Source organism: Notothenia rossii (assembly GCF_949606895.1).
Source record: "Notothenia rossii genome assembly, chromosome: 6".
Classification (NCBI taxonomy): Eukaryota; Metazoa; Chordata; class Actinopteri; order Perciformes; family Nototheniidae; genus Notothenia; species Notothenia rossii.
Window position 1 is genome coordinate 62,235,677 of NC_136909.1, and position 25,664 is coordinate 62,261,340.

The window sequence follows — 25,664 nt, forward strand, 5'->3', positions numbered from 1 at the left end:
TTATAGTGTCAAATCACAACAGAAGTTATGTCATGACTAGGGGTGGGACGAGACTAGCGGGAAGAACCCTTATGCTACCCTTTCAGTTTTTAATCTGTGACTGTGAAAATCTTTTGGTGTAAGCCCAGTATTAGTTAAAACCAGACTTGGACAATAATAACAAAAAAATATCCTGACAAATTATCTAAATAGAAACATATTACAGCATTAGAGCTGAAACTCACTCACTCATTATGAAACCATAAATAGAGAATTGGAAAAAAAAAATATATATATATATATATACATAGCTGTGTGAAAAGTCTAAGACATGGGTTACAGGTCTGAATAGATATGCATTCTCATACGTGTATGTGCACAAGTATGTATTGCTCTATACTTCCTCGTCCGCAGCCAGCCAGCTCCACTCCTCACCAAATTCGTGACCTGCAAGAAACAGCAAACAGAACTTGTACTCAGTATCTGTGTACTGACAAATATATGTAGCCATGTAGCCTTTTTGTGACGTAGTGACACTTAGTGAACAAATGTATCCGTCATGAAGGATGACTTAAGTCTCAAAAGAGCCCTAAGGCCTACCTGCATAACTGTTAATTGAACTTAAAAGATATGCAGATGTTTGAAATTAAAACCATCAATATGAAAATCTTCAGCCAGGAAATAATCATAATCAAACCTTTTGTTTCAATCTGAGACAAAACAAGTTGCATAATAAACTCACAAAGTCAAGACGAAGCTCTCAGATATGATCTATGACTCAAGCATCAAGAAGAACTTCTAGCAGGTCAGGAAAACCTGTTTGACAGGAGATAATGGTAGCAGAGAATATAAAGAGACATTTATGAATTACCAATTGTCATTTTATAACACATATAGTATGTTTCTTCACATAAACCTTTAAACATAACCTTTAAACATACACATATTGCATTCCTCTCACCACATGAAATAAGCTCAGGAACCTAAAAGTGGCCCAGTGAATGATGGAGGAGACAAAGCAGGTCCTCAAAAGGGGACAGAGGGAAAACAACTTCTTAGGCTGTCATATATAGGGTGGTCCACCTAAAAGAGACATGGAAACATTATTAAGTCTCTCATCACAAATCAAGTATGAATTCATATAACATTATAAGACACATGACATACTCAAAAAATCATAGACTTCTCAAAAAGTGGTGAAGTGGATGCAGTAAGGGAGCAAATCCTTGAAAATGGACGGAGGGGGAACAACTCCTCAAGCTCTCACATGTCAAGTGGTCAACCTGAGAGGGAATCGGATACATTATTAAGTCTCTAATCATCACAAATTCAGTATGATTTCATAAAACATAAAAAATGATAAACTCAACATACTAGAGGAGACTCAACAGCCACACTTTGGTGCAGTGAAGGTAGAGAGTTGAGGCAGAGAGAGAGCAAGTCCTCGAACATGGACGAAGGGGGAACAACTCCTCAAGCTCTCACATGTCAAGTGGTCAACCTGAGAGGGAATTGGATACATTATTAAGTCTGAAAAATAAATAAAATGTTTTCCTCTGTCCTGCACCTAGAGTTGAAAACTTTTGTGATGTGCGTTTCTTTCAAAACTTTTTTAAAATTATGAAGTATGAATTTATACAACATTAAAAAATACATGATAAACTTACCAAATTCTAACAATGGTCCCAAATGAGAGAACAAGTCCACATATAGAACAGAGGGAGAACGACTCCTCAAATATATCAGAACAACCTGTAATGGAGAATAATTGATAATTTAATGTACATGATCACACCCTTAAGGATCAACACATAAGCACAATACAACTTCTGAAAAGCATCATTAAAATGACAAATAATGAATTACTACATCCATAATGTGTGATGTGTGATAATAACAATAATATTAAATATTTCTCGCCTTATCAGTGGACCAGCTTTTTAAGCAGCTCACTCTTCTCTGCAAGTTTGTCTATCACAGAGTCAGAGTCCAAGGACATGAGGATGTCTTTCTCTGTGGCCATCAACATAAATGCCTCCAATTTATCAGATGAGAGGGTGCTTCTGAGTCTGTTTTTAATAAACTTCAAAATTGAAAATGTGCGCTCACAAGCCACCTGTGTGAGGGATAATGTAAGCAGGTATTTATAAGCAAGGCCTAGGACAGGGTATGCATCTGTTAGCATGTTGAAACGGCAAAGTATCTGGTAGCAGCACAGAGGGCATTCTTTGCAGGAGCAACAGCTTATGGGAGTTATCTCAACCTCTTCTGTGTTATCCTCCTCACCACCTGATCCATCTTCTACTGTTCTTGCTTTGTACTCTGCCAATGGGGATGCCTTCAGCCTGTTCCACTGGAGTGCAAAGCTTTTCAACTCGGCCTGCATATTTTCCTTGGTTGCTCTGCTGTCAAATCCTTGCAAGCACTTGCTTAAGTCTTGGAGGGCAGACTGGGGAAGAGCACTGGTGCAGAGCTGAGAGAAGTTTCTGGGATCCAGACATGCCAAGTCAGCATATAGATTGCCGTGTGTTAAAAAGCGCCTATGAATGGCTTCAATTGCTGTGTCCATGATCCGGTTATGCACATTCACCTCATAGGATTTTTCTGCATCATCCAGGGTCTCATCCTGAGCCATCTCTCCAGGCAAGACTTTCTTCATCCTCCTCCTCTTTTGTGGCAGTGTGGCCTCCACTTCAATGTCCGTGTCATCTCTCTCTTGGATTTCTGTGATTTTCCAGTTGACAAATGTGTCTGCTGCTTTTTTTACAGATTCAAAATCTCTTCCCAAGCTTTTCAGCGTATCCTGTGTCGATGCCACCATTCTGTGAGCAGAGAGGATGTCCATTCCTGCCGTCTGAAGGTATTTAGACAATGGAGAGGTATGTTCAAATATGCGGAGGAAGATTTGAGCCGTCAAGATCGTCTCATACTTGAGCAATGACTGCATATCCTCTGGCCATGACACGGATACATGGTTTCACTGTTGCCTGTTTCTGTATAGCTGATAATGTCAACAGCACATCAACGTACAGAACCATCTTCCGGTTTTCCAAAGGAGCCAAACACCTTCTTCAGGGCCTAATGCTTGGCCCACCAGCGTGTCTCGCCAATAGGAGCAAGGCGTCTACGTCTCTTGTTTCGGCCTGACTCTTCCCACACATTCATCCTTTTATATGAGTCTTTGATGAATACCGCAATGCCATTGAGGAGCGCAAACAGGGACCCACTCTCAATAACAATCTGGGTTGTGTTTGCAAGCACCAGATTTAGTACATGTGCGTAGCACCATACATGCACCTGGTTTGGAGATTGTGCAGACAATAGTGAGGAGAATCCTTTGTATTGGCCTTGCATGTTTGATGCCCCATCAGTCGTATTTCCAATGCACATGGTCTTGCTGAGGCCCATTTTGTCCAGAACTTCTGACAGCATGTTGACAAAGGCCTGTCCAGTGGATGAACTGCACTTCAGCACTGCAACAAGCCTCTCATGAACAACATCAGTAACACACCTCATAATTATAGAGCATTGATCCTGAGAGGTGATGTCCTGTGTTGTTTCCAGCTGCACTGAAAACATTCCTGCTTTCTTGATATCACTGGAGATGTTTTTTTTAATCAGATTGTGAATTGCATCTATCACTGAGTTGACTGTGATTTTGGAGAGTAAAGTTACAAGAGAACCTCTGCCTCTCGTGCCACCAGACAAATGCAACTTTTTGCTGTTCTCAATGCAGCTGTCAATGCAGCTCTTTTAAACAGAAATCATACTTCCCCAGTAGAAGTATGAGTTCCAAGAAATTACCATGATCAACTGTGTGGTCTTCCAGAGTATATGCTGCCTCATTTTCAGACCTCCTGTATGCAAGCCCCCTCTTCCCAAGAACCTTGATGACATCTATGATGCGCTCCAAAACCTGCCGTCTCTTTCTGACCTGCTCTCTGTGCGCCGACATCTGACTGCCACCAAACACACTGCTGATATCAGCACTGGTGGATTTCAAGAGGTAAGCTTCAGCACAGTTTCTGTGTCCACTGCTTCTCTCATGCTCCTCTGTGCGCTGGTGTATATGCCTCCAATCTGACATTCCACTGATGAACAGACTGCTATCAGTTCTCTTACCGAATGCCATGCAGATGAAACAATACAGCATGTGACGCTCTGGACAATATGTCAGCCACCTTCTAATGGTGCCGTCTCTGCTACAGAACACTTTCTGCACCACTGGATTGCTACTTTTTTGCTGAGGATGGTAATTTAAAAATGACTGGAGATTTCTCTAATCAGGTTGTGAAAAAAAATCTGTTATTTGACTGGCACACTCATAGCTCTCAACAGCTGTTTCCCTCTCAGGTGATCCTGTCTTTGGGCTGACACACTCCTCACTCTCTCCAGCCTTTTCCCTCTCAGGTGATCCTGTCTTTGGGCTGACATACTCCTCACTCTCCACAGCCTTTTCCCTCTCAGGTGGTGCAGTCTTTGGGCTGCCTGAATTGGTCTGGCTCTCTCCCTGAACTGACCAGCTAGACTTGCCCTGAACCTGTCTGGGCTGGACATAGGGAAAGCATTTATCATTGGATGGGGAAATAACTCAAAACCACAGAATAATGTACAAGATAAAAGATTAGTTCATATTGAACGAAACATTCGCGAGCGTAACAACACTAGTGGCTTTGCCATGTTTTCATTATGACACTTAGTGTTTTCCAATGCAAAAAAGTCAGATCTTTGTGACAAAACCTGAAAATGCTCAAGACAGCACTATACACAGCCATTTGAAAACTACAGTAAAAGTAACACATTTACACCGTAATTAAAGTTACACACAAATTATGAAATAGTTATCACCTCAGTAAACAATAAATGAATTGAAAGATTACAATACATTTAATGGCAAATATTGCAAATTAATCTAATTATTTCCTATAGGTTTACTTATATTTTGTGCTAAAATTCAAAGTATCTCATCTGTATTTACAATACAGCTTGATTCTGCAGCTTCATCTCTACTTACAGCTCGTTGGTCCATGTGAACGTTTACTGTTGCTATGACTACAAGAAACCGCTGACGTTAGCAGCTCTTAGCTAGCCTAGCTAAATCATCTGAACAATAAAAACCCATATCACAATTCGGCATATTTAAACAAAATCAACCACAACTACCAACATTCACAGCCCTTCAACTCTGGGCTAATATGTTGTCACAAGTAGGACTATGCAGTTAATTAGGTCACATCACATTCAATGTAAAAACATTTTCTACTTTTTTTTGGACATGTCTCAAAAATTTAGCCTAGCCAGCCCCAGGCTAACGTTACTTACCATGTATGCCTCCACTCGCTCGTCTCCCGGCGCAGCAGCACCTGCTGGGGCGGTGACCACGGCACCAAATAGGTCCGTCAATTTAGAATATTTAGCAGCCTCCACCTCCAGAGACTTCAGCTTTTTAAGTCGCAGTTTTTCAGCGTCACCCGGGCGTTTCTTCTGCTTATCCATTTTCAGCTCAGCAGCAGCCCGTCCCGCGACTCCCACCCATGCCATGAGGTCCCGCCCCACCCTGGTTTGTGTTGTGATTGACAGCACTGTCAGGGCTCTCTGAGCCTGTCAGCCCATGATTGATTGACAATGACAAACAATAGACCAATAATATGTGTCGATGCTGGCAACACACTGCTAGCCCTCTGTAGCCAATTGGCCGGCCCAATTGGAGGGAATTTAGAGGGGAAAAATAGAAAAGAAAAAAAACATTGCGGACCGGCCCACATTGGGTCAACGGCCCACCGGGACGATGCCCGGTATGCCAGATGGCCAGTCCACCCCTGGTTGTCCCTAATTTTCATTGTTTTCTTGAGAGCTGCATTTTCCTTCCTGATTTTTCTTAGTGCAGACTTTGCTTTTTTAGTGATTCCTTCTTGGCTCTTTAATTTTCTCTTTAATTTTTTTAATAGATCTGTTTGACTGGCTGCTGGTTCCCTCGTATGCTGACTGGCTGCTGGTTCCCTCGTATGCTGACTGGCTGCTGGTTCCCTCGTATGCTGACTGGCTGCTGGTTCCCTCGTATGCTGACTGGCTGCTGGTTCCCTCGTATGCTGACTGGCTGCTGGTTCCCTCGTATGCTGACTGGCTGCTGGCTGAGTGGGTGATGTCCACCCTCCCTGTCTCTCCTCACTAGCCATGTCCTCTCTTTCTTCACCCTCACTTTCCTTTCTCTCAGTCTCCTCATCCCTTCTTCCCTCAATCTTTGAGACCAATGTAAGTAGAAGACATGGCACTGTAGATTTCGAACATTTAAAAATATTATACCACTTAAAAATAAGAAATATGACTTTTGTTACTAAGAGTTCATACTTATTGTACCTGTGTCACCTTTCACACTATAGCTGTGATCATGAGCTATGGGCTTTGTAGATACAGGTCCCGGGGTGAATCGTGGTGCAGGGGCCCTTCTCTTTTTGACCACAGGGCGATGCACGAAGATGGTGGGTATAGCCTCTGCTCTCAGCCTAGTCTTGCCCTTTTTTGTCTTGACAAACTGGTCTGCATCAAAATGTGCCCTGCGGAGTGACTTGAGGTTACTTCACACACAGAACAACTCAGTTTTGTCTGCCCACATACATATTCCATAGTGGTTGAATACACAGTATTAGGAAACACTTTATACTTACTGGACATGTTATACTCATTACATACTTTATATAAAATATGACCAAGAATGTGAGACAACTTTATAGAAATTCATATCACATCTGTTACTGATGTCATTTGTCATACTTTGTTAAACTCACAAATAATAAAGTTCCATAACTTCAGTTGGGAACAAAGACCACACCTTATCTCCCCAAGGCCATTTCCCATCCAATAGGTGTGCTATATACAGTAGGTGTGTATAACCCTTTCTCCTGTCTGTTACTCCCTCTTTCAGCACAAGAACCAGAGGGGGATTCAATGGAGCCTAAATACCTGCATTGAGACCCTCACCCTGCACCCTGAGTCTCAACTCTCAGTGTTTTTCAAGCCTTTCCCTGTTTTTTTGTATTAAACAAAACATTAAGCTTTCCCAATGGTGTGGTTTTCGTTTTGTGAAAAAGTGCAAATGCAGTGTTTGTATATAATAACCTCACATATTTTTTTGCTGTTGGTCGTGAAATTGCTCCTGCTGACTTGAGCCAGCCATTTTTCCCTGCACTCTGTGTCAGTGGGGAAGCCGTACATTCGTACTCCTTTCTCTGAGCAATTTGAGCATCCCCAGGCAGCACAGCAAACCATGGTGGCGACTAGGAGGCAGCACAGCAAACCAGGACAACACGGAGGAAAAGGCACAGACAAACTGCATGATATGCTATTCAATGTTTATTGAATTCCATGTATTTGCAATGGATATTCCTAAAACAACACATTTAACATCATCATCATCATCATCATGCTGTTGCTGCTGCTGCTAGTCCTTTGATAGTCACCTGTCGGTCTCCTGTCCTTTCTGAAAGCCATAAAGATGACATTAGTCATTTAGATAACTTGTGTCCTCAATTACCATGGGATTACTGAAACTACCATGAATTTAAGAAAATGGTAGAAATTAATCTAATCTGAATTTTGAAGCATTCCTTTAGATCCCCTCCCTCTAAATATATCAATAAACATTAGAAAGTGATGCTCCTGACCACTATACAAGGTTAAGAAGATAATATTGGTTTTAAAGAATTCAAAGCTAAAAACAGCAACAGGCTCTTTAACCAAGGCACTGTTAGCCTAACATGTAAACTAGTTGTTCACACTAATCCTAATATTATCACTTAATATTAGCAAATTCTATTTTATTTTTTAAAACATATTGATGTAAATACGTACACATATCGATTTGTTTTATAAATATTGCAAATCAAAACCTTTATTCACTAATAATTACCAAAAATCGTAGTTCTATCTCCTGTTATCAATGCATTCACATTGCCCGCCATGAACTTCCGGGGAACGATCCTCGTCTGCATGAACCACGTGACGATAACCGTTTTTGGACTTCCGCTGTCGTAACTCTTCTATCTATATGGCGCTGGGTTTGTCAAGCGAAGCGGAGAGAATACTTACTTCCTGGTGTAAAATTCTCTAAAGCAAATGAGCCGCTCCGACCCTCGGTCCTGACGGACTCCAACTTGTGTTTATTAATCAAACAAATAAATACACACAAGGATACTTATGTGTTGTTGAGTAAATAACAGTGTGTGGTTTAGAAAAGAATACAAAATTAGAAGGAAAAAACGATGAAACAATACAGATTTCAGTATTCTGAGCCCCTACTCTCCCCATAACCGACGGCAACAAAAGTCCTACATTATTCAATTAAAATAAAGAAGTAAAAACAATAAGTGTGGCTTGATATTGAGTAAGAAAAAGGTTGATAAACGCTGTGAGAATGGATCTGCGGAGAGCATTTCGCCGCGATCCCAACGTGTCTATTACCAACGTTCAGGGAGCTCGATCCAAGTCGGTGACGGGGAGGGGCCCTGACCGTCCGTCAACATGTGACGGGTTGGGAGTGAGAACGTGTTGCTGTACAACAAATCACCTCTGGCTGGAAGAGAACTCTCTGCTCCATAGTTTCTCTCTTCACTGTACATTTGACATATTCAGTGTAATATTTAATATTCCATCTGTCACATAGTTATGTACATATAATACCTTGCATATCTTGTTATTGCTCATTTGTAAATTCAACATGTATATTTTCTTCTTTATTTCTTGTCTTTTTATTTGTATTGTATAATGCCATGTGTTTTAATGCTGCTGCAACGCAAAGATTTCCCAAATTGGGATCAATAAAGTTCTATCTTATATTAAACCAACAACCAGTGTTCCGGATGAGGATCATCTCTTTACAAAAATATTCAAGTGCTAACCCATATTGTTACTTCTAAATGAATTTATTTCCAAACCACATCCATAACATTGTTTTTAAAACAATAAAATGGCAATGGTTTACTTATGTGTTTCACCACAATACAAGTAAAAGGCCACCATAAGGGTGTATGTCTTGACTCTAGAGCGTTGGGGTTAGTCTAACATGAAAAGCATGGACAACAGAACATAAAATCAAGTTATGCAAACGGTTATAATATACAGTACTAAGAAATCATACAACACAATAGTTTTTTTACGATTTAACTATGTATATTGTACATTCTATGTGTAAATCAAATATAACAATTTATAACAATGTATTATTTGGTTTTGAGAACAACAATGAGGTGATTCACCAAATAAACTATTTGTTGTTTTCCTCAATGTCCCTAATTATACATCCTAAAAGACTGTGCATTGTACATGTTGATTGAAGTACTTCAATCAATCAGGTTAATAGCTGGAGACCAAAAAGGAAATATAACTGAAGAAGCAATTAAAGCAAGTAACGCAAAAGAAACAAAAATGAACAATTAGAGGAAAGCTGTTATTGGCCTGCGGTGTAACAGGTGCAGTCATATAAAGTTAATGACAGGTAAATCCTATAAGAGATCGAAAATAATAATGCATAGGCATCCCGTTCTGGGAAAAAAGGGCCTCCTGCTCTTGGACAATGATGTGCTCACCAAGTTGTATGGTAACCAGCAAGATATACTTGGAGATTTAGGAATTTACATTCTAGTGTTTCAAAAAGGATTAAAAGTGAATGGTTCATTGCTCAGGATGCATTCCAGGGACGCTGAGCATTTTCTTCAATACAATTTAAGTTGTGAACAAGTGAAATGTTTGGCCTGATGCTGCGGCATAGGGAAAAGTCATATGGTCAACATATTCAAGGGTGATCTTCCATTGAGGAGTATTTCTGATAGCACATCAAGTCTTGGCGGATATTCGTGCTTGAGAGCAGCAGCAATCTGGGGAAATACAGAGAAACAAAAAAGAGGGGCAGATCAGAAACCAAATTTGAGGTTTTTGAATACACAATGTATGTTTAGCATTAATGAATACAAAAGTAACAGCAACATGTCTAGGTTGAGGCTAAATCAACAAAGATACTGTACATTAATTCATAAGTAAATTACCTAAATTATGTTTCCTTCTTCATCTTCACTGGTGTCTGGACTGCTTAGGCCACTTTGACTTTCTGGACTTTTGACACTGGACTTTGCTTAGGCCACTTTTGACTTTCCTATGACTTTCCTCTTCACAAGCATCAGGACCTAAAGCAGTCTTGTACTGCTGCAGTAACACCTGCAACCTCTCCAATGCCTCAGCATGCTTCCTTCTTAGGGTGCACCCAAGTCCTCCATTCCCCTTGTCTACATCTGAAAATACACAAAATATTGTTCTATGGACATACTATAAATTAAGATTGCTTCACGAGGCCAGAGCACTTCAATGGAGTATATTCTCTCCCATGTACATATAAAGATGATTGTCACTGTCAAGGGACTTCATTATGTAAAATGGCCGCGTCGAATGGGCAAAGGCCATTATACTCCATCCAATTTCTGTGACCAAGAATGATTTGGGCTGACTTTTTTTCCTTTAAAACTCATACTTTACAAGTTAGGTTAAGTTTTGCTTTCAACTTACCTTCCTCAGCCACCTTATTTTTTTAGAGCAACTGCCATGTTCTGCAACCATGTGCAATGCTGCGCCATCTCCCACAATAGGATGCCTTTCTCCTCTTGCAGTCTACGTGTAAGCATGACTTGATCAAGTATCTTTTTCTTGGCTGTAAAGTTAGCTAAAATCCAATCACAGTTATGTATATACATGAATCACATTTTCATTATAGCATAACAATATGTTTAAAACTCCAAACATGTACTTTCAAAATAATCAAATGTATACACAATAAGAAAACTTAATAAACTAAATGAACGTTCTAACACTCTACATGATCAGGGTATATGCAGGAATCCTGAGGTCAAATTTAATACCTTTTAAGACCTTTTTTAAGACCCTTTCCATACATTTTAAGGCCTCATCGCAACTTTGAGTTCCAACCGGTTACATTGGCTACACACTTTACCTCACATTTACTATATTGATTGTAAGATAGCACAACTAAACAGAGGGAAGACAGACTACTGAAGCCTCCTCTCCACATGAACTTCAACCTCTCTGTGAAGGTCAGGTTTAATGCAGTATGCTGCTTTGTTGGTTCTGTACTCTGTGCTCTTTCCTTCCAGTAAAACTCCTCAGAAACCATTACAAACGAGTATTTGACCAATAAACAAAACATTTGACAAAACTTTGAACTATGAAATATATTAAACTTTGGTGAGCTTCAGCGGGGTAATGCCATATAGGAGCTCCCTCACAAATACCCAGGGGTTAAATTGGGCTGGGGCTGTCCGGGGCTAAGCCCTGGCACATAGGACGATGCTCTGACGTCATCACCCTCACACATTTGTCGTATGTTTACAAAAAAGGATATATATGTTAAGACTTTTCTCGTTCTTAATATAGACTATATTTAGGGTCAATATGTGTTGACTTTACTTTAAAATAGCAGATCTCTGTGACCGGATATAGTTTGGCTTCGACCCCGGCCCCACAAGGACGCATACGGTAAAATGCATACACAAGCGCAAAAAAGTCTTCCGTTCACACGCATTCGATTCATTAACGTGTCCGTTCACACTAGACTGCTGGAAATGCTGGAAACGCTGTAGTACATATGCCAGGCCTGTAAGTGGCGCTGCTCCCGCCACAAAATACACCAAAAGCAGCGAAGAAGACCCCGGAGCATGGTTGCCCTGGTTGCCCTTCTGTTTATTCTCCGCGGTGGGCGGCATGTTCTCCTGCTGTATATCTCTCAGGTAGTCCACCAGCAGATGAAAAACACCCACCTCTCCGCCTCTTCCAAGGAACGAGGGGACCGTGCGGCAGAGTTTCCGTTAAAAAAAAATTCCACCGGTCAACATGTCCGTTAAAGTTGAAATCTTCCGTACAAAATTAGAAAAGTGCAGGTCAGAGGTCTTCTTTGTTATTTATTGAGCTTTAAAACAAATTCATAACGACTCTGTTCTCTGTATAATAATATAATAATATTTAAAAAAACAGTGCCTGTCTCTCTTTTCCTCCCCCTCTTCTGACAACCCAGCAACAGCAGGAGACGTGGGGAGAGGGAGGCGGGGCTATTTCATCGTTATCAGAAAATGATCATATAGGGCTTACACACGGAGCCTTTGGACCCCCCAGAGCGTTGCGTATGCTGGTCTACCCACCTTGGGACCTGGGACCCGTTATCTTTACCGTAGTCGTTTAGTGCCCCCCCCCCTCCCCCACAGAGCGGAGCAAGGCAACGAAACTTAAAATAAGAGGCAGCATTTTACGGCGCGCTATGCATGGGGCCGCCTTGAGGGGGTTTCCCGACATGTCGTTTCAGTAAATTAAAGGGTGTTTCATGTTGTCGTTGCTGTGGGACTTCTTCATACCTTGGAAAATGCCGTTTAATACTTTTTAATAGCCTTAATTTTCGCTAAATTGATTTATCAACTTTTAATACTTTTTAAGACCCCGCGGACACCCTGATGATATGTGCATAACTCAGCAAGGTATACCTTCATATAACAGAACTTCAAATTTATTATTATGAAATATCTGAAAACTGACCCATGCCATGAACTTCCCACGGCCACAGCACGGACGTGATGCTCCCTCCTAAGAGGGAATGCTCCACCGCAGCAACATCTATGCCTCTGGCAGAGTCGTGTACCAGCTGGTTGTACTTCAGTACCTCCTGATTAAGGCGCTTTTTTTCGTCTGCAAGCTTCCTTCGAAGTCGATGGCGGAGCTTGCTGCTGTCTGAAAAATACATGAAGTAGTGGGATAGGGATATGTGATAAACTATATTTGCAAGTGCAAAAAATATATATAATTCAGTAGGTTGAATCTGCAACCTAAAACATTATATTGTTATACCATTCTGTCGGTAAAGGGATTGCTTCCGCTGCCTCACACTTAGGTAAAGCCCCTCAATGCTTTGCTGCAGTGCTGTTTGAAGGATGTCTTCAGAAGTACCCGATGTTTCTGATGTTCCTGTAGAAATAATATTGGCATTAAAATGTAATGTTACACAACACGTAACGGTTTTGAGAAACAAAGTTGTGCAACATATTTAACACCTTTTAACACAAATTGATGATACAACTATGGAAATTGGAACATATCAGAGATAAACATGGACACATAGTTGGCTTGCTATTGCTTGAAGATTATGTCCCTGTCTACTGAAATCCAGTGAGGGTCCCATTACGTGGCATGACAAATCAGCCTTATTGCCTTAAAATTGGCTGCTCTTTAGGATCAAATCTGTAAATTCAAACAGTCATGGACAATGATATGTAGCTGGTGTTATCTCGTCGTGCTTACCAGATGCCCATTCCTTCACGTCGGAAATCCACGTCGACACCATGTCATCTGAGACACAATGTAGCTCCGTCTTGAGTTCCTCAAGACTTGCAGTCTCTTCCAGGAGCCTCTTACTAGTCTGATAAACAGTAGACGATGGACATTTATCAAGATTAAAACTTGCTATGATTAACAACAAGCCATGTGCAAATGAGAAAGGACACAACAACACCTTTAATAGGAGGCTCACTTTCACATATCTTGTGGAAAGTGCCTGATGAAGGGAATCACCTTTTTTCCTGTTCCATCCCATTGCATGCACTGTGAGCATGTCCAGTCGTGCTTTTGAAAGCAATAATGAGGTTATGATGTGTCAAATAAAAAAGTATGCAATAATAGGGCAAAACCTTCCACTCACCTGCTTTGGACATGTATTTTGTTGTCAGGGCACAACGGGACAGGTAGCTGTTGACCTGCTCCAGCTCTTCCCCAGCGGTCATCTCTGCTCCCTCCTGGTTCTTCCCACTCCATATAATCTGATGGTAAAAGGTTAGTGGAATTGTTGTGCAAAGAGGCTACATACTACTATACTAAACAGTATAGCTTAGATATTTACTACTTCAGTATTATAAATATAAAAAATATAAATGTACGTGATACAAAAATATTTCACATACCTCGCATTTGGTAGCATGGGCTCGAGCATGCATTACACTGAGGAATGGCTTCATGGTGGTCAGCTCCTGGAGAGCAGGAAGGACACTTGCAGCTTTCTCCATGTACGGCCAGTACTTGCAAGCCACATCCATGGCGAAGAACTTGGCTTTGGCTGGCATTAGTTCCTTTTGAAGATACAGGGGGTAGGCGAATATCTTCCCCCTGTACATATTTAAGGCCTTCAAAAGAAACCCATGGCAACATACAGCAACCTCCATCCCTTCTTCATCCAGCTTCGAAGCCCTCCTTGACGTCTCCCTCGCTGCTGTCCACTGGGAGTCCCCACATGTGCCTCTTCCCTGGGTCTAAGATACACATTACATCATGACAAATCAGTTAAAAGCAATGGAATCACGATCTACACCATTTGTTCTAATTATCTGATTTTGGAGTAGATGGTAAGGAGAAGTAGCTGAATTTGAAGAAAGTCAGGGTCGGATATACATGGCTATTTTTGTGATATACCTATAAGGTAAAATGACGAATAAAAACTTGCATTTTTCAGTGATCTCTGTATTTTGTCGACAAATGCAGCCACCGCGCTGTCTTCTGCTACAAAGAGCCCATTAAAAAAGGCGCTGCCATCAGAACTGAGGAAAAAAAGATTAGCAAATATATCCATGAAATATAAACAGTAATCAAAAAAGTTAAATAACAACATTGTAAAAACAGCACCTTCCACTTCGCCGAAAGCGATACAGCTTCCTGTTTCCATCGGCAGAAACAGCCAACATCTCCGGCGTGCAGGCAGGGCAGATGAGAGGAGCACCACAGCAGAGCTGGTCTTCCTCATACGAGGCATAGGAGAACTCCAGAAAGCTGCGCTGCAGTGCATCTCCGTTGACAGGTCCAGACTGGAAGATAATTACATATATTGCTGTGATTTTGTCTATTTACGGAAATGTTATCATGTATAATATGGTAAAGAATATTTACACTTACTCTTCCTCCACACTTTGTGCGATGCTCCAGCAGCTTTGCAAAGGCCTGTCTGGAGAATCCCGGAGAGATGACCTTGAGCTCTTCAAAGAAGCTCAGGAGGTCCAAGGTGTAAAGTGTGGAAATACTGACCGAAGCTGGCCAGTATCCACTCTTAAGGAGGACTTTCAAGTCGGGGGTCCACTGCTGCTGGCAAGTTTGACAGACATATAGTGGCAGATGCAAGTCATGATGCCCTTGGAACAAGTAAATAAACATAATTAAGACACATTTTACAACAGTTCCATCTACAAATAGTCAAAGATGCAGATATTACCTGAAGGTTTTACTCCAAGTGGAAGCACAATGCCTCAGCCCACAACAGTAAACATATAACAACAATTCAATAGAAATCCAAATATATATATATTTGTTTACCATTGATGGAAATTAAAATCACTGGTTTGCCTGGTACCACAGTGAAGTTTGTGCCTTTACAGGAGCAGTTGGGTGCCTTCACAGTTGGCAATATGCAAGCTGTCAAAAAAAAAAGAAAAGCACTAATTACCATTGTATGCTGGCCGAAGAGACATGTGAACATCAAAATGCAAGTTTGACAGAGCATACCTTGGTCATGGGTGTCATATCCACCTTCCGCTCTAACAGCACACGTTGTTGGACTAATTGGTTTAAAAAAAACATTCATTAAACTGTCCCTGTTGTGGAGTGGCTGGTTCTTGTGATGAAGTACATCACAGTCTCCACCACTCCTCGGGGAGACACTCTCTACACCTTGGGAGGATATACAAAATTATTTTAATATCCTAGAATTACTTTCATTTTCATGTGGGTTTTCTCTAGGTATCCAGTTTTCTAACATCCCAAAAGTCATGCATGTTAGCTGAAATAGCAGGGCACTGAGCATTAATACCGAAAAATTACAATTAGGTAAAGTAATTTAAATAAAGGTAAATGTTATCTCACCTAATAACAGCCAGCCCGTGGCAGAGGCCACACAGGGGATGACCAACAGCCTCTTTTTCTAGAAGGCATTGTAGGTGGTGTGGTCTCGCTCCTTTCCAGCGCTCTGAGGCTTTCTGCTGCCGAAAACACCAGGATGAGGCAGAGCTTTTTTGAGGCTCAGGAGGAGGACATGAGGAAAGAATGTCAGAGAGTCTCTCCATATTCTTTTCTGTGAACAGAATGGGAAACTTTAACTGTAAATGACTATATTTAAGATGAACACTAAAAATCAAGGATCATTTCTTTGCTCAGTATGGAACTGGCCAATATCCTTACTGAATTACATTCCTCGTTCGAGTCCTGAACTGTCAGTTGTGTATAAGGTTATTTTCTCTCACTAACACAATTTATTTAAAAATTGATTTTAGTTTTAAACTTAAAGCCATTTTTGTGATTTACCAAATTCGTGTTGTGCTGAAGGTTCAGTACGCAGAACCTCCACACTGGAAGACTGGAAGCTCTCAGTCGGGGGGGATGTGACTGTAAAACATCACACAGAGGGTTAACAACAGATAACTGATGATTTGTATTATCTACCTATTGTTTAAAAGCTTGTGAAATTAAATAAAGCATAGTTCTTATGACACCACAGTGGGAATGTCTCCGACTGTAGTGTCACTATGCGTTTATATATTGGAATTATTGTAGACCCTCAACAAGCAATTACTGTGTTTTAATTCGATTTTCCAACCATTTACTTAGTAAATTCATAAAAATGTGAAATAATTGGGATTTCAACCTGTAGCTGAGCCTTGGCGTCGCCCTCCACGCCTCCCTCTCGGCTTGTCACGTCCTACACAGCCTCTTTTAGGGGACTGTAAAGTGTCTCCTACAGAGCGTGCCCGTTTCCTCTCCTCAGCTGCTTTCTGTGACCAAGTAATAACTCATGTAAGGTTGATGTTGCTGATAAACTGATACCATATGACAGTGGACAAATAAAAGTAAATTCATTCACTTGAAGAAAATTTTTGCTTCAAGTTTTTCCTACCATATACAACTAATGAAGTAAAACAAGTTGAACAAGCTTTATTTAGTAAGCCTCTGCCCCCCATGTTGTAATGATGAACCGTTTTGCAAAGGCGCTATACATTGATCCAAAATCCAGTTACTCTTGGCCTGTTCAGCATTTTTTGGATAACAGATGCAAAATTCAAGTGGGAAATGAATGAGGTCATATGGGTTAAAACACCAACCTTAGCTTCAGCTAGCATGTGTTCATGCTTCAGCTCAAGAGCCATGCGTTTCCCTTCTTTGGATGTGGGATTATTGGGGTCTGGCTTGTGTTTTGTTGCCATTGCAACACAGCCAGCCAGCCAGCCAGCCAGCCAGCCAGCCAGCCAGCCAGCCAGCCAGCCAGCCAGCCAGCCAGCCAGAGACACAACAGATATGCAACAGCTGCTGTATGAGACAAACAGAGATAGAGAGACAGATTGTAAGATTGAGACGGATAGATGAAGAAATAGATAATGAATGATCGAAAAAGATAGAGACAATAACTATAAGAAAGGTAGGTAGATAGACAGAGAGATAGGTTGAGTTTGGCTCTTAAAAGTGCAGTTGGTTTTATGATGGTGTAGATCAGTGTATGGGTTTGTGGTGTGGGTACGGGAGCTGCAGGAGAGAACAGAAAAAGTGAATTATGTAGTGAAACTAGCTTTTTTAAATGCACATTGTGACAGTTTAACTACTTTAGACAGACTGAGTTCATTTACGTGTTTCCTGTTTCATACGTGTAACAAGCACATGGACGTGGACTATGCCCCCCCCCCCCCCCCCAAACATATATTAAAATGTCGGCCAGCGTTAGTACTGTCATGTGTAAAACAAAAGCGATTAAGATAACGTATAACTCACACTTTAACACCGACGTATGTAGCCGTAATTAAGACAAATATTTTTCACACACCACTTATGAGCTGATATAAATGTAGCTAAACTAGTTTAAGCTTATGTTGAACGTGAGCTAGCTAGCTAGCCGCCCGCAAGAATAATTTCACATTAATGTTGCTTTGCTGATTATGGCGAAAGCATTTCTCAGACTTAGAACAGTTCAGTATGTATGATGAACCATGCGAGTAAAGGCTTAAAAAAAAGCCCTAATTATTCAATCTAAGCAAAACATGTATCAGACTTTAGTGACCCAACTTACTTTGTCATAGGATGGATCGCAATGCCGGTGGCAGCGTCTTTGGCCAATAGGTGGTGCTCTGAATGATGTAATTTCATGTCCCGATTATACAATAAAATATTAATACATTTCCTATATTTTGACACGATAACTCTCTAATAACCTAAGTAGCCTATGGACAAAAACAAAAAAGTATGTAGGCCTATTGCCTTATAAAATGCAGAAAAGTTTAAACATCTAACATGATAATAATAAATAAAAAATAATGATATCTTAAACCAAAATAAATAAAATGGAAAATTAACCGACAACAACAATTTAACATAAATAAAACAAGGATTAAAACAAGGATAAGTTTGACTCAATGTTGTGTAAAGTACCCGTTATGGTTAAAAAATATATTTTTTTATTTTTTGAAAATAATACAGCTTCCAGCTTCCCGAGACACGAAGAGGAAACACGAACAATTCTTCCACTTGAAATGCGTTTAAACTGTGTCAGCGAGATGTTTAATCGGTTCATTTCAATTGGTTAATAATTGGTGTTTAATACTGGCAACTTCTAATTGTTGGGGGGGGGGCGGCGTTCGATCCAGTTTCGATTCCGTAACCTTGGCGCACTGCCACACCAGCATCCAATCCCGACTTGAAGTTTAATCACGGGGACTGTAGTCCTAAACGATAGCTGGGGATTATGGGTAGTGTAGTGTCTTCGGCCATCCTAAACTCGATGATGCTCGAAATGTCCCTTATAGGCCTACGTCTGTTTCCGGTTATTTTTATTTTGAAATTCAGTTCCTGAAGGACGGTAAAAAAGCCCGAGATTATAGAATTAAACAAATAAATAAAAACAAGGATAATTGTGTGTTATTGTTGACTAAATAACAGTGTTTTATTTTGAAAAGAATAACAAATTAGAAGGAAAAATGAGCCCCATTTATTTTCCTCACAGACAGCAACAAAAGTCCGAAATGATACGATTTTAAATAAGCAATAATCGTGGCTTGATATTGAGTAAGAACTCGTTTTTATGAACCACACAGCTTCCGGTCTTCCTATAACACGTATTGCCGTGAGACTACAAACAGAAATACATTGCTTTTAAAATCGTGCTGTGCAACACGAAAAAAAAGGGGAAAGACTTCCAATAGAAATACATTGCTTTTAAAATCGTGCTGTGCAACACGAAAAAAAGGGGAAAATCGTGTTGGTGAACACGAATCAATAGATTAAAAATCATGTTGGTGAACATGAAATGCCGTGAGACTGGGTTGCGTCAGCGGCTTCATTTGCCTAATCTTTCCCCCAGGAACTGATTCCGGTGTGTACTTTTGTGGGAAAAGAATTGGAGAGAGAAATATTATCTTTCGATCCCGTTTGAATTGTGCCACGAATTACACATATGATGTTTGTCAATTTAAAAGATAATTTTGCAAGTCAAACAAAAAAAATGTGTCGTAAAACTGTGAAATAACACATTTTTTGGTGTGATACGCTAATGAACTACATCTCTGGTCTCGCAGACTCTCACAACACACGTCACCAAGATGGCCGTCACTACTGTCTTGTCAAAAAATTGATTGACTACCCTCACTATCGACACAATGAAACACGTCCAGAAGAATGTCATTCAAAGCTGCCTGCCTGCCTGCCTTCCTTTGATTCTCTCTGAACTGCCTGATCTGTTTAATGTCAACCATTTGCGCAGATAGCATGAAGTAGAACAGATCGCCGGTGCTAATGTAGCGTTAGCATTTCTCCCCCGGGCTTAAATGGTGTATTATAGAATGATCACACCGGTGTGACAGTACTCTTCAAAGGGTTCACGAAATATGACTAGGCTACTACTCTTACTGTTTAACAATTTGGTTTACTTGATGTTACTTCATGTTAAGGCTAATAAAAATGACAAGGCTAAGACTGTAATGCTAACTAACGTGCTTGCTAGGTAGCTAACTTGATCCAGCCAGCCACTCCTGGTCCTTTCATCCGACGGGAAGCGAAAGAACGAGCAAGACCCATTGCTGGTATGATAACAGCCTGGTACTAAGCACACAGACATCTTGTTAAAGTTATCTTATCTTAGCTATCTCTTATATTTAGCGGAGGAAAACAATTGTGACATCAGTTATGACATCACTTACGCGACTCAGGGATTTGTAGTCTTTCTAGTTGCATATTTTTCACAGTCTTATATTTCACCAGTTTTACGACAAACTGTGACTTTTTTGACATGGAATTTTTTTTTTAAGATTGACAAACATATGTGTAATTCGTGGCATAATTTCAACGGGATCGAAAGATACGTTTTCTCTCTCCATTGACTTCAATACATAATTTTTCCGAAATAAGGTCCCATGGACCGGAAGTAGATGGGCGTGACTTCGCCACTCTATGAAGCCTCCATCAGACAGAAAAGAATAGGCTCAGACAGTCTGTTAAACTCCAGTGACAATGTAGTTAGCTCCAAAACGTACACTTGTGTGTTATGACATCATCGTGTTCCATGACACAGGTGTTTATATTTGAGCTAACGAGATCGAAGGTTTCCATTGTTCTGAATGAGAGATAAACCTCTTACATGTGAACGTTTTGTCGAAGAACCGTAACAGATATCTGTGAAATTTCCAAACATGAAGCAATGAAGCATGTCAAGGAAGTTGAGTATCTGAAGTGTAATTTGTGTGTACTTTCGGGTTAATAATGTGGCCTTTTTGGCAGTTTAACTAAAGGTGTGCGGCTGCTGCTGTGAGGAAATATCAGCCTGAAATTACAATGGGCTTTAATGGAGGCACATTGAAAGTTTTTGTCACTTCATGCCCTCAAGAGCAGGGGCGGATCTACCGGGGTGGCATGGGGTGGCAGCTGCCTCCCTAAAAATAGCATTGCCACCCCAGCTGCCACCCCAGTTGGCATCTTTGTTTTGAAAGAAAAGCTGTGGCTCATCGGACATGTATGAGACCAAATGTCTAATGTCCGAGTGCAAGTGAATGCAGCACACGACGCAAGTCTTGTAACCCCTCCCCCGGCCCTGGCGCAAGCTTGGAAATAATATGATTGGCGGCGATTTCATTTGAACGGGGGACGGCGCAACACGAGAACCATTCGGATCCAAGTAGACGGAAGGAATGAGGTATTTGAGACTTTCAAGTTTGGCTGTACTCAGCATTGAATCAAAACGCACTAAAGCTTTGGATCTTAATACGTTTGTGAGCCGTTTTGCTGATCAAGATGGTAATCGCCGCATTTAGCCGTAATAGGCATGTCAACTTAATGTATAAACATTCCCACTTGTTACGTTCTCCCCTCCTGTTTGTCTCTCTGTCTCCCTGCTGCACAGACATACCTGGCCCGCCCCTGGCTCCGCCTCCCCCAGGTGTCCTAATTACGTTCAGCTGGGGACTTGAAAAGCAGAAGCTGGAGGAGAAGAGGGCTCTTTTTCTCGATCTTCACGCCGGTAGACGTTGTCCGTGGACTTCCTCCTTTTACTGTTTCAGGATCTCTAGTTTCGAGTGTTTTGTGTTTTTTTGTACGCTGGAATGACAGGTAGTTTAGGTTTTTCGCGGCTTTGTTTTCTCCCGTAGTTTTTTGTTAGATTGCTGGGTAGCGGAGGGAAGCTCTGGGTCCTACGGCCCGTGGTGTGGCTGGCCCAGGCCCCCTTTGTCCTTTTGTTTATTTTCTGTCCTCCAGCGCCCTTGTTCTTTTTGCCGGCTGGCCATGTTCATTGATTGTGTCACAATAAATGAACACCGTTAAATACTGCGTGTTTGTTGTGTTGTTTTCTATGTTGCGGTTCTCCCCAACGAGTCTCTACCATTAAGTAGAGGGCTGGGTCGTAACACTACTAAATGATAATGCAATAATAATTTATCATGATGTAACTTGGTGCTTCTACTGTCAGAGGCCTTAATTACTGTTCATCTCATACAAACTTTACTGTACATTTTTCATTTTGATCAAATAGTGTCTAGACTGGCAGTCCTAATGCGAATACAGGCGATTAAGGGTATATTTACAACAACTGTGCAGACAGGATTAGTACATTGACTGGTGTTTGTCACCAATTACAATCATCCACATGTGGATGCAAACTATGTATTCATCCTTATAATATATATATATATATATATATATATATATATATATATATAATAAACCTAATTGAGAAAATAAATGAAAGATGTAATACATATGTGACTTTAAAGAGATTGTATTGAAAGGCTGTGGTGCTTTCTTGCAAGTCAACACTCAAAATCGCTTCCGTCTCCAGTCTCTTCCTTGTGATATTCATCAATTATACAATTTTAAGCTAGGGGAAACATATTTAGCAGGTTCTTTTGAATCGGCAGCAGTGTTTATTTTAAGGTGCTGTTTGTCTATTTTCCTTTACAACATCTAACTAATTGGATCAATTACACCATTCCAAGTGACTCTGCGTTTGGAGAAGTGGCAAAGATTTTGCAGTGAGAGGGATAAAATAAAGTCTATATACCTCAGTGATCCCTAAGGAGTTCACGTTTTACACTGATCATAGGCCTTTCACTTAATTGTTATTTTTAGCTTGTTCTGTTGTATCTTTGACATTAATGTGTTTTAGACAAAAGCAGACAAATGAATTACAAGATAACATTTAGAAGCACTAACATTATCTCTTGTTACTATTATGGCCTGGTATTGTTGTCAACGGCACAGTAATGAGGAAATCCATTTCATTCCAACTGTAATCAATAAGAGTGTTGCCTGAATGAAGCCGGTGTGGCTGCAGGCAAGATGGGTAAATACTGCAGTGAGCCTGAGACCATGTGAAGTCTGTAAAATGTTGTAATCCACAAACGGACACCTGCCAGCATAAGGTCCGAAAGACATTTATTTCATTTATTTGTTATGTGTGCTTTCTCAAAAAAGGATAAATCACCAGCACAACACTTGTCTCTCTCTATAACAATATACACCATGACATATACAGCAAACAGTACATGTACAAAGATACAAAAAAGTTTATACCAGTATGGTCCGGGTAACATTGTAACACATCACACAGAATATAGTGCAGTGTCGTAGCCACAGTTGCTACTGTATAGAGAGTGTTGCACGAATGATTCCTAACTTGGAATATTACTTAGCATTTTAGCACTTCTTGTTCCATTGAATCAAAGTTAATGGTTTATTGAATGAGTTGTTTGCAAAACTGAATACAAATGTATGTGGTTAATACAAGATTTATGTTTTGTCTAGAACATAAAATACGCCAAAAGTGGTGGCTGCTAACAACTGACTATATGAGTCTTCTAAACGTCATCACGCCAGTGGCGAGCCGTGACTTTTATACCTAGGCCCTCTGACCCCACCTCTTCCCTCGAGTTATTACGTCACAGCGTATACTTCAGCGGAATATCAAAACAGCGGCCCGGGGTGCAAAACGCATCAATGAAAGCGACCCTCTACCACAGAAAACAACACCTGTAAATAACCCTATTTGTGTTCTTTGAAATTGAAAAGGATATTGCATTGTGTTTGTTACTTTCGTTGCAGTTGTATGTCCTAAGTGTAATTTGGCATGCTTTTATTTTGAAGGCGAGTTAACGCTGTTGACAGGAAGTTGTCGTTGCTATGGAAACAAGAAAAGTTTCACAGCGGGCGGAACTTGTCATAAAGTCCGCGATAGTAACACCCACCCATTTAGAGGGAAGATATGATTGGTCAATTGTACTGTCATTTGACATTACTCTCTCGTTCAGTTCCTATAGCTAGGCCCTCTGTGAATTCATAGCTGGACCGCCTAGACGTCCAACAGCTCCGTCTCTTCACAGTAACTCGCAGAGACGAGCTTCTTTCATTTAACCCTTCACATTCCAACATAAACTGAATAGGCAGATTTGAAGAATTTATTTATTTGGAAATGTTATTTTAAATACAATTAAATCAAGTTATTTTGGTAAAACTAATGAAAAATATAACTAAAAAAATATATATAAAAAAAAGATTAAAACAAATATTAAAACAATTTTTTTTTTTTTTTAATGTTTTGAAACATTATTTTGTAGAATATCTTAGGCCCTCACAGAGGGCCTCGAGGGGCCTGACGGCTCGCCACTGCATCACCCTGTACATAAGCCACCGTTAGCTTAGCAGTGTTGACGTGAAATCTTGCGACCGTCATGTACTTTGTTTATGATGTTAGCTTTTCTACTTCTGGTGATTATGTGGAGTATATTGTTGAACAAAATGTGTAAGTGTCATAATCATGTGTTAGTAAAATATCAAATTGTTGCCAATATTCCAAATTCCAATGGAAATATTCCATTGCTTTTGTCAAAGGTGTCATGATTCTCATGTTATGTCACGTTTTATAGTTTTGTAGGTTTGGGTGTTTTTGCTATTTTCCATGTCATGTTTTCCATTGGGTTATTGTCTGGTCCTTTTCCCTGTGTTTTTCCTCTTGTCATTAGTTTCCCTGGTGTGTCTAATTGTCTGATTATGTTCACCTGGGCCCCTGTGTTTTCTCCTCCCTCCTCACCTGTGTCTTGTTGTGTGATTGAGTCTTGTGTGTATTTAAGTTCTGGGTTGTCTGTCTGTCTTGGTCGGTTCGTCTTGTTCCCTGACTAGTTCTGCGGTGAGTGTTCTGTTTTTGTCATTGTACATATATCTCATAGCCTTGAAATGAAGGAAGTTCAGTTTATATCTGCATTTGGGTCCTGCTTGTTTAACAAACCGTGACAGTACGAACCGACCTTAAAATGGACCCAGCAGATCTTTTGAAGCTACAGGCGGAACGTCTTGGATATTCCCTGGAGTATATTTTTTATACGTGGAAAGGCGCCTCATCTAGACGGGGTAGAGAGGCTGCGTTGAAGGAGGCACGTCAGGAGGTTGCTCGCAAGCCCTGGCTCTGGAGCTTGTTGCCCGAGTGGCTTAGGATTTTTTCACGTAGCCCTGAGAGCCAGTCCTCATTTTCTGACCCTTTCTTGGGGTCTGGTCTGGAGTTTGGGGGTCCACAAAGCCTCCAAAAAACTCCTAAGAGACGCAAGGCCAGGGTTCCGCGCCCAACAGCCATGGTTCCGGCTCCAGCGCCAGACCCAGCAGCCGTTGCTCCGTGCTCCAGTGCCGGCCCATGCAGCTTTCCTTCCATACTCCATTACCTGGCTTACACAGCCAGGGTCCAGGCTTCTGCTCCGCGCCCAGCAGCCAGGGTTCCGGCTCCAGAACCGGACCTTACAGCCATGTTTCCGGCTCCAGAACCGGACCTTACAGCCATGTTTCCGGCTCCAGAACCGGACTTTACAGCCATGTTTCCGGCTCCAGAACCGGACCTTACAGCCATGTTTCCGGCTCCAGAACCGGACTTTACAGCCATGTTTCCGGCTCCAGAACCGGACTTTACAGCCATGTTTCCGGCTCCAGAACCGGACCTTACAGCCATGTTTCCGGCTCCAGAACCGGACTTTACAGCCATGTTTCCGGCTCTAGAACCGGACCTTACAGCCATGGTTCCGGCTTCAGTGCCGGCTCCAGTAACCATGGTTCCGACTCCGGCTCCTCGTCACCTGCTGACTCATCGGCCGACGCCAGCTCCTCGAGTC

At 41.1% G+C, this 25,664-nt stretch overlaps 3 protein-coding genes across 16 annotated transcripts in view; 1 reads left to right on the forward strand and 2 right to left on the reverse strand.

Annotated features, from left to right (window-relative positions):
• Positions 1–7,035, forward strand: part of LOC307044894 (uncharacterized protein) — a 172,791-nt gene extending 165,756 nt beyond the window's left edge. For 5 of the 10 annotated variants that reach the window (XR_013809723.1, XR_013809724.1, XR_013809725.1 and 2 more), the window contains 3 exons: positions 5,928–6,231; positions 6,360–6,458; positions 6,902–7,035. Coding sequence is in view for 2 of the 10 variants with exons in the window: in XM_079690328.1 (XP_079546454.1) it covers positions 3,832–3,985; positions 5,928–6,114; positions 6,902–6,948 (388 nt within the window). In the remaining 8 variants the exon portion in view is untranslated. Of the gene's footprint in view, positions 1–3,831; positions 3,986–5,927; positions 6,232–6,359; positions 6,459–6,901 lie in introns of all 10 variants that reach the window. The other 5 variants (XR_013809728.1, XR_013809729.1, XR_013809730.1 and 2 more) reach the window with 4 other exon arrangements.
• Positions 1,349–5,920, reverse strand: LOC307044896 (uncharacterized protein). The gene is made up of 3 exons (XM_079690331.1): positions 5,302–5,920; positions 1,647–1,731; positions 1,349–1,480 (listed from the first exon to the last, which is right to left on the reverse strand). The coding sequence occupies exons 1-3, from the start codon at positions 5,518–5,520 to the stop codon at positions 1,476–1,478; spliced, it is 309 nt and encodes a 102-aa protein (XP_079546457.1). The 5' UTR covers positions 5,521–5,920; the 3' UTR covers positions 1,349–1,475.
• A 311-nt stretch (positions 7,036–7,346) lies between the features above and the next one.
• Positions 7,347–18,199, reverse strand: LOC307044886 (uncharacterized protein). Of its 5 annotated transcripts, none has more exons than XM_079690312.1 (18): positions 18,107–18,199; positions 17,151–17,568; positions 16,697–16,823; positions 16,357–16,437; positions 15,919–16,126; positions 15,562–15,614; positions 15,373–15,471; positions 14,959–15,191; positions 14,692–14,870; positions 14,513–14,594; positions 13,977–14,321; positions 13,718–13,835; positions 13,532–13,641; positions 13,321–13,438; positions 12,871–12,987; positions 12,562–12,753; positions 10,017–10,259; positions 7,347–9,848 (listed from the first exon to the last, which is right to left on the reverse strand). In XM_079690312.1, exons 2-17 carry the CDS (start codon positions 17,250–17,252, stop codon positions 10,042–10,044), a joined length of 2,382 nt encoding a protein of 793 aa, XP_079546438.1. In that variant the 5' UTR covers positions 17,253–17,568; positions 18,107–18,199; the 3' UTR covers positions 7,347–9,848; positions 10,017–10,041. The 5 variants fall into 5 exon arrangements, with proteins under 5 accessions (XP_079546438.1, XP_079546439.1, XP_079546437.1 ...); XM_079690313.1 differs by having other exon boundaries at positions 7,351–9,848; positions 13,550–13,641; positions 14,513–14,606; positions 18,107–18,198; XM_079690311.1 differs by having other exon boundaries at positions 7,351–9,848; positions 14,513–14,606; positions 18,107–18,198.
• Positions 18,200–25,664: the final 7,465 nt, after the last annotated feature.

Coding starts and splice junctions, on each gene's coding strand:
- LOC307044896 (XM_079690331.1), bottom strand. CDS start 5,520: ATGGCATGGGTGGGAGTCGCGGGACGGGCTGCTGCTGAGCTGAAAATG. Junction 1,732..5,301: donor AGCGAGTGGAGGCATACATG/GTAAGTAACGTT, acceptor TCTCCATTACAG/GTTGTTCTGATATATTTGAG.
- LOC307044886 (XM_079690311.1), bottom strand. CDS start 17,252: ATGGCAACAAAACACAAGCCAGACCCCAATAATCCCACATCCAAAGAA. Junction 13,836..13,976: donor CCCATGCTACCAAATGCGAG/GTATGTGAAATA, acceptor TTTTACCATCAG/ATTATATGGAGTGGGAAGAA. Junction 12,754..12,870: donor ATCCCTTTACCGACAGAATG/GTATAACAATAT, acceptor TGTATTTTTCAG/ACAGCAGCAAGCTCCGCCAT.